General features: G+C 44.1%; 1 protein-coding gene across 1 annotated transcript in view; it reads right to left on the reverse strand.

The window, feature by feature from the left end:
• hcfc1b (host cell factor C1b) overlaps positions 1-13,302 on the reverse strand; it is an 81,803-nt gene that overhangs the window by 42,525 nt on the left and 25,976 nt on the right. The window contains 5 exon segments of the mRNA XM_031794863.1: positions 6,269-6,402; positions 6,671-6,872; positions 8,110-8,220; positions 10,857-11,081; positions 12,490-12,666. Of these exon segments, the coding sequence (XP_031650723.1) occupies positions 6,269-6,402; positions 6,671-6,872; positions 8,110-8,220; positions 10,857-11,081; positions 12,490-12,666 (849 nt within the window).

Below are 13,302 nucleotides of genomic sequence, written 5' to 3' on the forward strand. Positions count from 1 at the left end.
AGAATCATAACAACAACAACCTGGTAGAATCATAACAACAACAACCTGGTAGATTCATAGCAACAACAACCTGGTAGATTCATAGCAACAACCTGGTAGAATCATAACAACAACAACAAGGTAGAATCATAACAACAACCTGGTAGAATCACAACAACAACAACAACCTGGTAGAATCACAACAACAACAACAACCTGGTAGAATCATAACAACAACCTGGTAGAATCATAACAACAACAACAACCTGGTAGAATCACAACACCAACCTGGTAGAATCACAACACCAACCTGGTAGAATTACAAAACCAACCACAACCTGGTAGAATCACAAAACCAACCACAACCTGGTAGAATCACAAAACCAACCACAACCTGGTAGAATCACAAAACCAACCACAACCTGGTAGAATCACAAAACCAACCACAACCTGGTAGAATCACAAAACCAACCACAACCTGGTAGAATCACAAAACCAACCACAACCTGGTAGAATCACAAAACCAACCACAACCTGGTAGAATCATAACAACCACAACCTGGTAGAATCATAACAACCACAACCTGGTAGAATCATAACAACCACAACCTGGTAGAATCATAACAACCACAACCTGGTAGAATCATAACAACCACAACCTGGTAGAATCATAACAACCACAACCTGGTAGAATCATAACAACCACAACCTGGTAGAATCATAACAACCACAGCCTGGTAGAATCATAACAACCACAACCTGGTAGAATCATAACAACCACAACCTGGTAGAATCATAACAACCACAACCTGGTAGAATCATAACAACCACAACCTGGTAGAATCATAACAACAACCTGGTAGATTCATAACAACAACAACAACCTGGTAGATTCATAACAACAACCTGGTAGAATCACAACAACTACAACCACAACCTGGTAGAATCACAACAACTACAACCACAACATGGTAGAATCACAACAACCACCTGGTAGAATCACAACAACTACAACCACAACCTGGTAGAATCACAACTACAACCACAACCTGGTAGAATCACAACTACCACCACCTGGTAGAATCACAACAACCACCACCTGGTAGAATCACAACAACCACCACCTGGTAGAATCATAACAACCACCACCTGGTAGAATCATAACAACCACCACCTGGTAGAATCATAACAACCACCACCTGGTAGAATCATAACAACCACCACCTGGTAGAATCATAACAACCACCACCTGGTAGAATCATAACAACCACCACCTGGTAGAATCATAACAACCACCACCTGGCAGAATCATAACAACCACCACCTGGCAGAATCATAACAACCACCACCTGGCAGAATCATAACAACCACCACCTGGCAGAATCATAACAACCACCACCTGGCAGAATCATAACAACCACCACCTGGCAGAATCATAACAACCACCACCTGGCAGAATCATAACAACCACCACCTGGTAGAATCATAACAACCACCACCTGGTAGAATCATAACAACCACCACCTGGCAGAATCATAACAACCACCACCTGGTAGAATCATAACAACCACCACCTGGTAGAATCATAACAACCACCACCTGGTAGAATCATAACAACCACCACCTGGTAGAATCATAACAACCACCACCTGGTAGAATCATAACAACCACCACCTGGTAGAATCATAACAACCACCACCTGGTAGAATCATAACAACCACCACCTGGTAGAATCATAACAACCACCACCTGGTAGAATCATAACAACCACCACCTGGTAGAATCATAACAACCACCACCTGGTAGAATCATAACAACCACCACCTGGTAGAATCATAACAACCACCACCTGGTAGAATCATAACAACCACCACCTGGTAGAATCATAACAACCACAACCTGGTAGAATCACAACCACAACAACAACCTGGTAGAATCACAACAACAACCTGGTAGAATCACAACAACAACCTGGTAGAATCACAACAACAACCTGGTAGAATCACAACAACAACCTGGTAGAATCACAACAACAACCTGGTAGAATCACAACAACAACCTGGTAGAATCATAACAACAACCTGGTAGAATCATAACAACAACCTGGTAGAATCACAACAACAACCTGGTAGAATCACAACAACAACAACAACCTGGTAGAATCATAACAACCTGGTAGAATCATAACAACCTGGTAGAATCATAACAACAACAACAACAACAACCTGGTAGAATCATAACAACAACCTGGTAGAATCATAACAACAACCTGGTAGATTCATAAGCTGGTAGAATCATCATAACCTGGTAGAATCATAACAACAACAACCTGGTAGAATCATAACATCAATAACAACCTGGTAGAATCATAAGAACCTGGTAGAATCATAACAACAACAACCACCTAGTAGTAGAATCATAACAACAACAACCACCTAGTAGTAGAATCATAACAACAACAACCACCTAGTAGTAGAATCATAACAACAACAACCACCTAGTAGTAGAATCATAACAACAACAACCACCTAGTAGTAGAATCATAACAACAACAACCACCTAGTAGTAGAATCATAACAACAACAACCACCTAGTAGTAGAATCATAACAACAACCACCACCTAGTAGTAGAATCATAACAACAACAACCACCTAGTAGTAGAATCATAACAACAACCACCTAGTAGTAGAATCATAACAACAACAACCACCTAGTAGTAGAATCATAACAACAACCACCACCTAGTAGTAGAATCATAACAACAACAACCACCTAGTAGTAGAATCATAACAACAACAACGACCTAGTAGTAGAATCATAACAACAACAACCTGGTAGAATCACACAGGTGAAGTATACATGAGCAAGATAGCAAATATACGCAGGTCAAATGTATTCAGTTGGGCAAGAGAAAAATGTATGCCGCTTTTGGTTGAACATCGAAAGACTTAAATTGATTACTACATTAGCCTAGTTTTATATTTAACTAATAGCTGGGCAGTATACTTAATTTTTTTTAACCTTTATTTCACTTGGCAAGTCCGTAATGAACAAATTCTTATTTACAATGACGGCCTACACTGGCCAAACCCGGACGACGCTGGGCCAATTGTGAGCCGCCCCTATGGGACTCCCAATCACGGCCGGTTGTTAAACAGACTGGATTTTGAACCAGGGTTTCTGTAGTGATGCCCCTATAAAACCGAGATGCAGTGCCTCAGACCGCTGAGCCACTCGGGAGCAGCGGTCTGCAGGTATTGATGCAAGTTGCCAGTTTGGGTTTTTTAACTTGACCTTCTAGAACAGCATTTCAATGTTTGGTTTTTGTTAAAAATGTGATACGTAACTCTGGTGCGGGTAATGTAGTTTTTTTTAAACAGTTTCTCCCTTTGCTGCTGTTGCATGGCATTTACCAAGCCCCTCCCTCCCCTCTCATCAAATCAAATCACATTTTACTTGGTCACATGCTTCGTAAAACAACAGGTGTAGACTAGCAGTGAAATTGCTTACAGGTCGTTCCCAAGGGGACGCAGTTGCTCGACCACAGAGTGAAGAGCACTTTTGCTCTAGGTCAGATGGATGCAACAAGATGTTGGTGAAAATGATGCTGCTTTCCAACGAGCGGTGTATAATAATTACACTATTCATTTGTGCATCTTACGGTCTTGCTGGTTTGTCTTTTCTCAGAACGTTGTGGCTAAAATAAATTGTTTTAGCCGCTAATGCTAATCACCTGGCTAGCATTAGCTAGCTTGCTAAATGCACTAAGAGTCCGCGCAAACGTAGCTAGTTCATACAGCCGAGTACCAGTGCTGTTGTACGCCTAGATCAGCATGTTGTTTGTGCAACGGTATCTTCGAAATCAGAAAGGAACGGGCGAAGCGTGAAAATGTTAGCAAGCTACGTGAGGTAATGTAACGTTTAATTAGGGTCTCCTGGAAACACTGACAACACTTTAGTTCCTACCCGTCATTAACTCCTCCCTGGCTTATTAATTTGTTGTCATATCAAATAACAATTTATTCAAGGTGCTGCCCATCACTCAGTCACTCCTCAGCAGGCCAAGCTTGGTCCCGTTTGTGGTGGAGTCTCAGAAAGAGGGCCAATTATCTAGAAATTCTATATTTAAAACAGTTTTCAACCAGCGATTGAGTTGTGAGACCCTGCTGTAGAGGTCATCACTCCCCCTCTAACTGGGAGTGGGCCAGAGACAATTACTCGATTACCCGACATCGTTCTAGTTCATTTACAGCGCCTTGCAAAAGTATTCATCCCCCTTGGCGTTTTTCCTATTTTGTTGCTTTACAACCTGGAATTTAAATGGATTTTTATTTGGATTCCATGTAACGGACAAACAAAGTCAAAATTGTTAAATGAAATGAATTTTTTTTTTTACTTGTTTAGAAAATGTTAAAAATAAATAAATGGAAAAGTGGGGTGTGCATATGTATTCACCCCCTTTGCTATGAAGCCCCTAAATAAGATCTGGTGCAACCAATTACCTTCAGAAGTCACATAATTAATTAAATAAAGTCCACCTGTGTGCAATCTAAGTGTCACATGATCTCAGTGTATATAGCCCTGTTCTGAAAGGCCCCAGAGTCTGCAACACCACCAAGAATGCGGCACCATGAAGACCAAGGAGCTCTCCAAACAGGTCAGGGACAAAGTTGTGGAGAAGTACAGATCAGGGTTGGGTTATAAAAAAATATCAGAAACTTTGAAAATCCCACAGAGCACCAATAAATACGTTATTAAAAAACTTAAAGAATATGGCACCACAACAAACCTGCCAAGAGATGGCCATCCACCAAAACTCACAGGCCAGGCAAGGAAGGAATTAATCAGAGAGGCAACAAAGATAACCCTGAAGGAGCTGCAAAGCTCCACAGCGGAGATTGGAATATCTGTCCATAGGACCACTTTAAGCCGTACAATCCACAGAGCTGGGCTTTATGGAAGAGATTGGAGTATCTGTCCATATTGCCACTTTAAGCTGTACACTACACAGAGCTGGGCTTCATGGAAGAGTGGCCAGAAAAAAGCCATTGCTTAAAGAAAAAAACACGCAAACATGTTTGGTGTTCGCCAACAGGCATGTGGGAGACTCCCCAAACATATGGAAGAAGGTACTCTGGTCAGATGAGACTAAAATTGAGATTTTTTTGAACATCAAGGAAAACTCCATCTGGCACAAACCAAACACCTTTATCACCCCGAGAACACCTTCATCACCCCGAGAACACCATATTTTTTCCATCGGCAGGGACTGGGAAACTGGTCAGAATTGAAGAAATGATGGATGGCTCAAAATACAGGGAAATTCTTGAGGGAAAACCTGTTTGGGACAGAGGTTCACCTTCCAGCATGACAGTGACCATAAGCATACTGCTAAAGCAACACTCGAGTGGTTTAAGAGGAAACATTTAAATGTCTTGGAATGGCCTAGTCAAAGCCCAGACCTCAATCTAATTGAGAATCTGTGGTATGACTTAAAGATTGCTGTACACCAGCGGAACCGATCCGAGCTGAAGGAGCTGGAGCTGGTTTTCCTTGAAGAATGGGCAAAAAGCACAGTGGCTCGATGTGCCAAGCTTATAGAGATATAGCCAAAGATACTTGCAGCTGCAATTGCTGCAAAAGGTGACTCTACAAAGTATAAGGGTGGTGAACACTTTCGGGAAGACACTGTACACAATGAACCTGTGTTGCGCTTGGTGATCTCTGTTTCAAATTAACATCGTTGGATAACAATATCTCTATACTCTCTACACTCGCCAGTTTTAGTCTCAGCCAGCACCCTCTTCAGATCAGCTTTTATGTCGGTAGCTCTGCCCCCTGGTAAACAATGTATGATCGCTAGATTATTATTTTTAAGTCTAATATTGCAGGTTATGGAGTCGCCAATGACTAGTTTTTATTTTATTTGTCAGAGCTAAATGGTATGAGGCTTCGGTGGCGCGAGGAGGAGAGACCTGAGCAGTCTCGGCCTCTTGACTCGTTGCTTCATGGAGAGAACCGGTTGAAATAGTGTCGGCTGAATGAGCGACACCGACTGAGGATGGAACAGCATCTGTGCTACCGATGGGGGGTGGGGGGGGAATTATATTACTATCTGTACTTACTAATGGCACAGACGCGGTTTCATCCTTTCCTACACTGAAATTGCCCTTGCCTAATAAGGCGATAGTTCTCATGTATATTATGAGTACAGCTCTGGGCATAGTGCTGATGGTCTTGCCTGATGTTATTGTACCAGGGTTAAAGGTTAGAGAGGGGTTGGGGTACCTGTGTGAGTCCCTGCTGACCAGCCCCAGCTCTGGGCATTGCGCTGATGATCTTGCCTGGTGTCCCGGTGCCTGGTGTCATCATCTTAGTGGTGATAATGGTAATGGGGGACTTCATACCACTTCCTGTCACTCCTGACCAGACAACAGATGAAATACATTTAGTAACAGGAAGTTATTGTCATATGTAGACACATTTAAACATGAGCCATGTGGTTGCATTAATGGGCCACTGTGAAAACGCTCTACAAAATCCCAAAATGTAGTGCTGACGCGGAATCAAACGATCCAAGAAAGAAAAACTCAACATTCGTAAAGCCTTCTTTAACAATTCCTTAAATCACAAATTGCCTTTTAATTGACTGATGAATTGGTTGATGTTTCGGAAGCAGACAGGACTAACCTGCTTGTCCAATGGCAGACATGGGTATGGTCTTGATGATGTGCGTGCCAGGCTTGGTGGTGGTGGGCATGCCGCTGTAGGATAGGATGGTGGGTTTGCCCCCCGCGGTCCCGGCCTGGGACGTAGTGATGATGGTGGTGGGCTTGCCGTCCGCTGAGGTCACTAGCTTCAGGATGGTGCCCGCCGGGAGGGGACCTTTCGTCTGGTTTGAAAGGAAGGAGATAAGAGGGGTTTCAGGGTTTAGGGGTCGGAGGTCAAGATAGAGGGGTTCAGGGTTAGAAACATGGTCATTCGAGACGGATATCTCAGGTTGTTTGACTGATCCCGTGCATCAGAATCCTGTACTGATCGCGTACTGGACTAGGCTGATCCCGCGCATCAGAATCCTGTACTGATCCCGTACTGGACTAGGCTGATCGCGTACTGGACTAGGCTGATCGCGTACTGGACTAGGCTGATCGCGTACTGGACTAGGCTGATCCCGTGCATCAGAATCCTGTACTGATCCCGTACTGGACTAGGCTGATCCCGTACTGGACTAGGCTGATCCCGTACTGGACTAGGCTGATCCCGTACTGGACTAGGCTGATGCCGTGCATCAGAATCCTGTACTGATCGCGTACTGGACTAGGCTGATCCCGTGCATCAGAATCCTGTACTGATCCCGTACTGGACTAGGCTGTCAAGAGATTTTCCCACCAGATTAAGACTAGTCGTGGAGACAAACCCTAAATCGGGGATGGGCAACTCTCCGGTCCTCGTGGGCCTGATTGGTGGCACAATTTTGCCCCAGTGCCTGCAAATACACTAATCAAGGTCTTCGGTTTCAAATGTAATTTGTTTAAATCAGATGGGGACAAAGGGATGGGGACAAAGTGAGACACCAATCAGGCCCTCGATGACGGAGTTAACACATCCCCGAACTAAATGACCCAGATTATACTTGAAAATATTTTTTTTAACCTTTAACTAAGCAAGTCAGTTAAGAACAAATTCTTATTTTCAATGGCGGCCTAGGAACAGTGGGGTTAACTGCCTTGTTCAGGGGCAGAACGACAGATGTTTACCTTGTCAGCTTGGGGGATTCGATCCAGCAACCTTTTGGTTACTAGTCCAACACTCAAACCACTAGGCTACCCTGTCGCCCCAAAACTAAGGGAAAGGGGATAACTAGTCAGTTGCACTACTGAATGCATTCAACTGAAATGTGTCTTCCGCATTTAACCCAACCCCTCTGAATCAGAGAGGTGCGAGGGGGGGGCTGCCTTAATCGACATCCACGTCTTCGGCGCCTGAGGAACAGTGGGTTAAACTGCCTTGCTCGGGGGGCAGAACGACAGTATTTTAATTTTTTTACGTTGTGAGCTCGGGGATTCGAACCAGCAACCTTTCGGGTTACTGGCCCAACGCTCAAACCACTAGGCTACCTGACTACTGACCTGAATGATGTGCTGGAGGCTGGAGCCAGCCTGTCCCGTCACCGTTCCTGTCTGACCAGGCTTGGTCTGGACCACGGACATCACCTTCCCCAGGTTGGAAAGGTTAGACAGCTAGAGGACAGGAAGTAGGGGAGAGAGACTGGTCAAAACAACACGTCTTACCTTATCAAGATAGACCCATCAAAACCTAATAATATATTCCACTTGGCAGACGCTTTCACGTGACTTTAATCAAGATTGGCCAATTTAAATGTCAGATAATATCGTACATAGGTGGGTGTGGTTGTACTTACATGGCTGAGGAAACTATGCATTTTACATTTGTCACTAATGAAATTAATGAATTAATGAAAATTAGATGTTTATTTATTTAAAGCAACTTCCATACTGCACATGTTTAATATGTGACCCCCCCCATGGGGACAATGGACTGTTCTACTGTACATGTTTAATATGTGACCCCCCCCCCCCATGGGGACAATGGACTGTTCCACTGTACATGTTTAATATGTGACCCCCCCCCATGGGGACAATGGACTGTTCCACTGTACATGTTTAATATGTGAGGGGAGAATGGACTGTTCGTGTAAAAGACAACAGAAGACATCCTAAACTAACCCAATGCTGCACGTCCTTCCCAGACATCACTTTGTTTTGACCCTGGTTGGCCGCGGTCAGCTTAGAACGGGGGCACAAAACAGACGCAGTGAGTCCCTGCTAAACCCAGGGGTGTGGGCATGTCACAAAACTGGGGAACAATGAGATAGACAGCTAACTTGCTTAGCTTCAATATTCAGATTTGTTTAAAACATACTTTCGCACGGCACTGTATTCGGCCACCTTGAACTTTGCGACCTTTTGCCACATTTCAGGCTTCAAACATAAAGATATAAAACTGTATTTTTTTGTGAAGAATCAACAACAAGTGGGACACAATCATGAAGTGGAACGACATTTATTGGATATTTCTAACTTTTTTAACAAATCAAAAACTGAAAAATTGGGCGTGCAGAATTATTCAGCCCCCTTAAGTTAATACTTTGTAGTGCCACCTTTTTGCTGCGATTACAGCTGTAAGTCGCTTGGGGTATGTCTCTATCAGTTTTGCACATCGAGAGACTGACATTTTTTCCCATTCCTCCTTGCAAAACAGCTCGAGCTCAGTGAGGTTGGATGGAGAGCATTTGTGAACAGCAGTTTTCAGTTCTTTCCACAGATTCTCGATTGGATTCAGGTCTGGACTTTGACTTGGCCATTCTAACACCTGGATATGTTTATTTTTGAACCATTCCATTGTAGATTTTGCTTTATGTTTTGGATCATTGTCTTGTTGGAAGACAAATCTCCGTCCCGGTCTCAGGTCTTTTGCAGACTCCATCAGGTTTTCTTCCAGAATGGTCCTGTATTTGGCTCCATCCATCTTCCCATCAATTTTAACCATCTTCCCTGTCCCTGCTGAAGAAAAGCAGGCCCAAACCATGATGCTGCCACCACCTTGTTTGACAGTGGGGATGGTGTATTCAGGGTGATGAGCTGCTTTTACGCCAAACATAACGTTTTGTATTGTTGCCGAAAAGTTCAATTTTGGTTTCATCTGACCAGAGCACCTTCTTCCACATGTTTGGTGGGTCCCAGGTGGCTTGTGGCAAACTTTAAACAACACTTTTTATGGATATCTTTAAGAAATGGCTTTCTTCTTGCCACTCTTCCATAAAGGCCAGATTTTTATACGCCAGATTTTTATACGACTGATTGTTGTCCTATGGACAGAGTCTCCCACCTCAGCTGTAGATCTCTGCAGTTGGCTACCACAGCATTGGTAGCCATCAGTCTTCTCCTTGTATGAGCTGAAAGTTTAGAGGGACGGCCAGGTCTTGGTAGATTTGCAGTGGTCTGATACTCCTTCCATTTCAATATTATCTCTTGCACAGTGCTCCTTGGGATGTTTAAAGCTTGGGAAATCTTTTTGTATCCAAATCCGGCTTTAAACTTCTTCACAACAGTATCTCGGACCTGCCTGGTGTGTTCCTTGTTCTTCATGATGCTCTCTGCGCTTTTAACGGACCTCTGAGACTATCACAGTGCAGGTGCATTTATACGGAGACTTGATTACACACAGGTGGATTGTATTTATCATCATTAGTCATTTAGGTCAACATTGGATCATTCAGAGATCCTCACTGAACTTCTGGAGAGAGTTTGCTGCACTGAAAGTAAAGGGGCTGAATAATTTTGCACGCCCAATTTCAGTTTTTGATTTGTTAAAAAGGTTTGAAATATCCAATAAATGTCGTTCCACTTCATGATTGTGTCCCACTTGTTGTTGATTCTTCACAAAAAAATACAGTTTTATATCTTTATGTTTGAAGCCTGAAATGTGGCAAAAGGTCGCAAAGTTCAAGGGGGCCAGAATACTTTCGCAAGGCACTGTATTTTATAGGAAGGATGCATGAAATGGGAATTGGGATTAATTCAAACCAACAATTTTTACAACAGATATTCCAAGTTTAGCTTTGGCACAAGCAGAAAAACATGCCAGAAAAACAAAAATGTATTTCTGAATGATAAAAGTTCTTTCATTATCATTAATATTGTTATTAAATGGTTTAATTAAATTGATTGAAAAGAACAACTACTCCAAACTGTAGACCTCCCCCCCCCCCCCCAAATCTAGTTTTTTCTGAATATTTATTTAAGTTAGCCGGCCAATTTATGGATCCTGCTAAGGCAACTAAACAACATCTTACCAGTGTTCCTCCTCCCCCCATAGTAAGGGGACTCTTGACAAGGGTGATTGTCTTGGTGACTCCTCCCACTACCGTGGTAACCACCTGGTGTTGCTGGGCAACCGTCACCGTGCCAGACTTGTGCACGGTGATGATAGGGCGAGAAGGCGTTCCGGGTGTGACAACACCTGACGTGCCCACCTGAGCCGCAGCAGTCTTCAGCATGCGGGTTGCTGGGTTACTAACCTAGGGAGGACAACACCGGGTGAGAGACACACAGACAGAGAGACAGGAGAGAGAGAGTAGTTAGAAGGCACAGCCAAGACATCCCCTATACCATTTAGAAGGACAGCCAAGACAGCTCCTATAGCATTTAGAGGCACGGCCAAGACAGCCCCTATAGCATTTAGAAGGCACGGCCAAGACATCCCCTATAGCATTGAAAATGCATGGCCAAGACAGCCCCTATAGCATTTAGAAGGACAGTCAAGACAGCCCCTATAGCATTTAGAAGGACAGCCAAGACAGCCCCTATAGCATTTAGAAGGACAGCCAAGACAGCCCCTAAAGCATTTAGAAGGCACGGCCAAGACAGCCCCTATAGCATTTAGAAGGCACGGCCAAGACAGCCCCTATAGCATTTAGAAGGACAGCCAAGACAGCCCTTATAGCATTTAGAAGGCACGGGCCAAGACATCCCCTATAGCATTGAGAAGGCACGGCCAAGACATCCCCTATAGCATTGAGAAGGCACGGCCAAGACATCCCCTATAGCATTTAGAAGGCACGGCCAAGACATCCCCTATAGCATTGAAAAGGCACGACCAAGACAGCCCCTATAGCATTGAAAAGGACAGCCAAGACAGCCCCTATAGCATTTAGAAGGACAGCCAAGACAGCCCCTATAGCATTGAGAAGGCACGGCCAAGACAGCCCCTATAGCATTTAGAAGGACAGCCAAGACAGCCCCTATAGCATTTAGAAGGACAGCCAAGACAGCCCCTATAGCATTTAGAAGGCACGGCCAAGACAGCCCCTATAGCATTTAGAAGGACAGCCAAGACAGCTCCTATAGCATTTAGAAGGCACGGCCAAGACAGCCCCTATAGCATTTAGAAGGCACGGCCAAGACAGCCCCTATAGCATTTAGAAGGACAGCCAAGACAGACCCTATAGCATTGAGAAGGCACGGCCAAGACAGCCCCTATAGCATTGAGAAGGCACGGCCAAGACAGCCCCTATAGCATTTAGAAGGACAGCCAAGACAGCCCCTATAGCATTTAGAAGGACAGCCAAGACAGCCCCTATAGCATTTAGAAGGACAGCCAAGACAGCCCCTATAGCATTTAGAAGGACAGCCAAGACAACTCCTATAGCATTTAGAAGGACAGCCAAGACAGCTCCTATAGCATTTAGAAGGCACGGCCAAGACATCCCCTATAGCATTTAGAAGGCACGGCCAAGACATCCCCTATAGCATTTAGAAGGCACGGCCGATACATTGCTTCACTCCACGTGGTACAGTAGGTAATGTGGGTATTGGACCACAGCCTTGATAAACAAAATCACTCTAGTGCACCTGAAGAGTTCATAATTAACAGCCGAGGTTTACATGGTGTGTATGTGTGTTACTATTCGTCCAGGGATCTCTTACCATAACAGGCGAGGCTACTTTGACAGTCTGTGAACCGGGGCTCATGGCCACGGTCTTGACCATAGTAGCACCAGCTGGAAGCTGCATGGTGGCCGTGGAGGGCGGGATCTTCTGTGTGGCAGCAGCCGCTGCAGCCAACGCAGCCATGCCACTCATCTGAGGGCTGCTGCCCATTGGCTGAGGCGGGGAGAGCAGACAAGTACAAAATAATTACAATTATTAACATTTATAAAATTGCTGTTTTACAAGAATAATCTCAAAGTGCATAAAGTTTGGTTATTCATAGGACTAGAGAATATGGAATAGAAGGAACTAAACTGGTTGTGCATGAATCAGCCCTGGGATAACTATAGTTTTAACTAGGACTTATGGAAATATATTTCCTTTATCATATTCTAACCCTACCACCCCTCCTCCCCTAATTAGAGTAAACCAATGGACAACAACACCGAGGCTTCTATTTCCTGGTTATTTCTGATTGGCTGGGCCTGGCTCCCCAGTGGGCGGGCCTGGCTCCCCAGTGGGCGGGCCTATGCCCTTCAAGGCCCAGTCATGTGAAATACATAGATTAGGGCCCAATGAATTTATTTCCAATTGACTGATTTCCTTTTATGAACTTTAACTCAGTAAAATGTTAGAACTTGTTGCATGTTGTTTATACTTTTGTTCAGTGTCTCCGAAGACCATCCAGTGTTGATATCTAGCTGCCATGTTTTTTTCCCCACTGTGCCGTTTCACTAAAGTTCTGAATGTTTCTATTCATATAGCTTCTACAGTTTGTAAAGATGAACACCATTGCTAAGATAAGTCATA

Source organism: Oncorhynchus kisutch, linkage group LG17 (assembly GCF_002021735.2).
Source record: "Oncorhynchus kisutch isolate 150728-3 linkage group LG17, Okis_V2, whole genome shotgun sequence".
NCBI classification, from domain to species: Eukaryota; Metazoa; Chordata; class Actinopteri; order Salmoniformes; family Salmonidae; genus Oncorhynchus; species Oncorhynchus kisutch.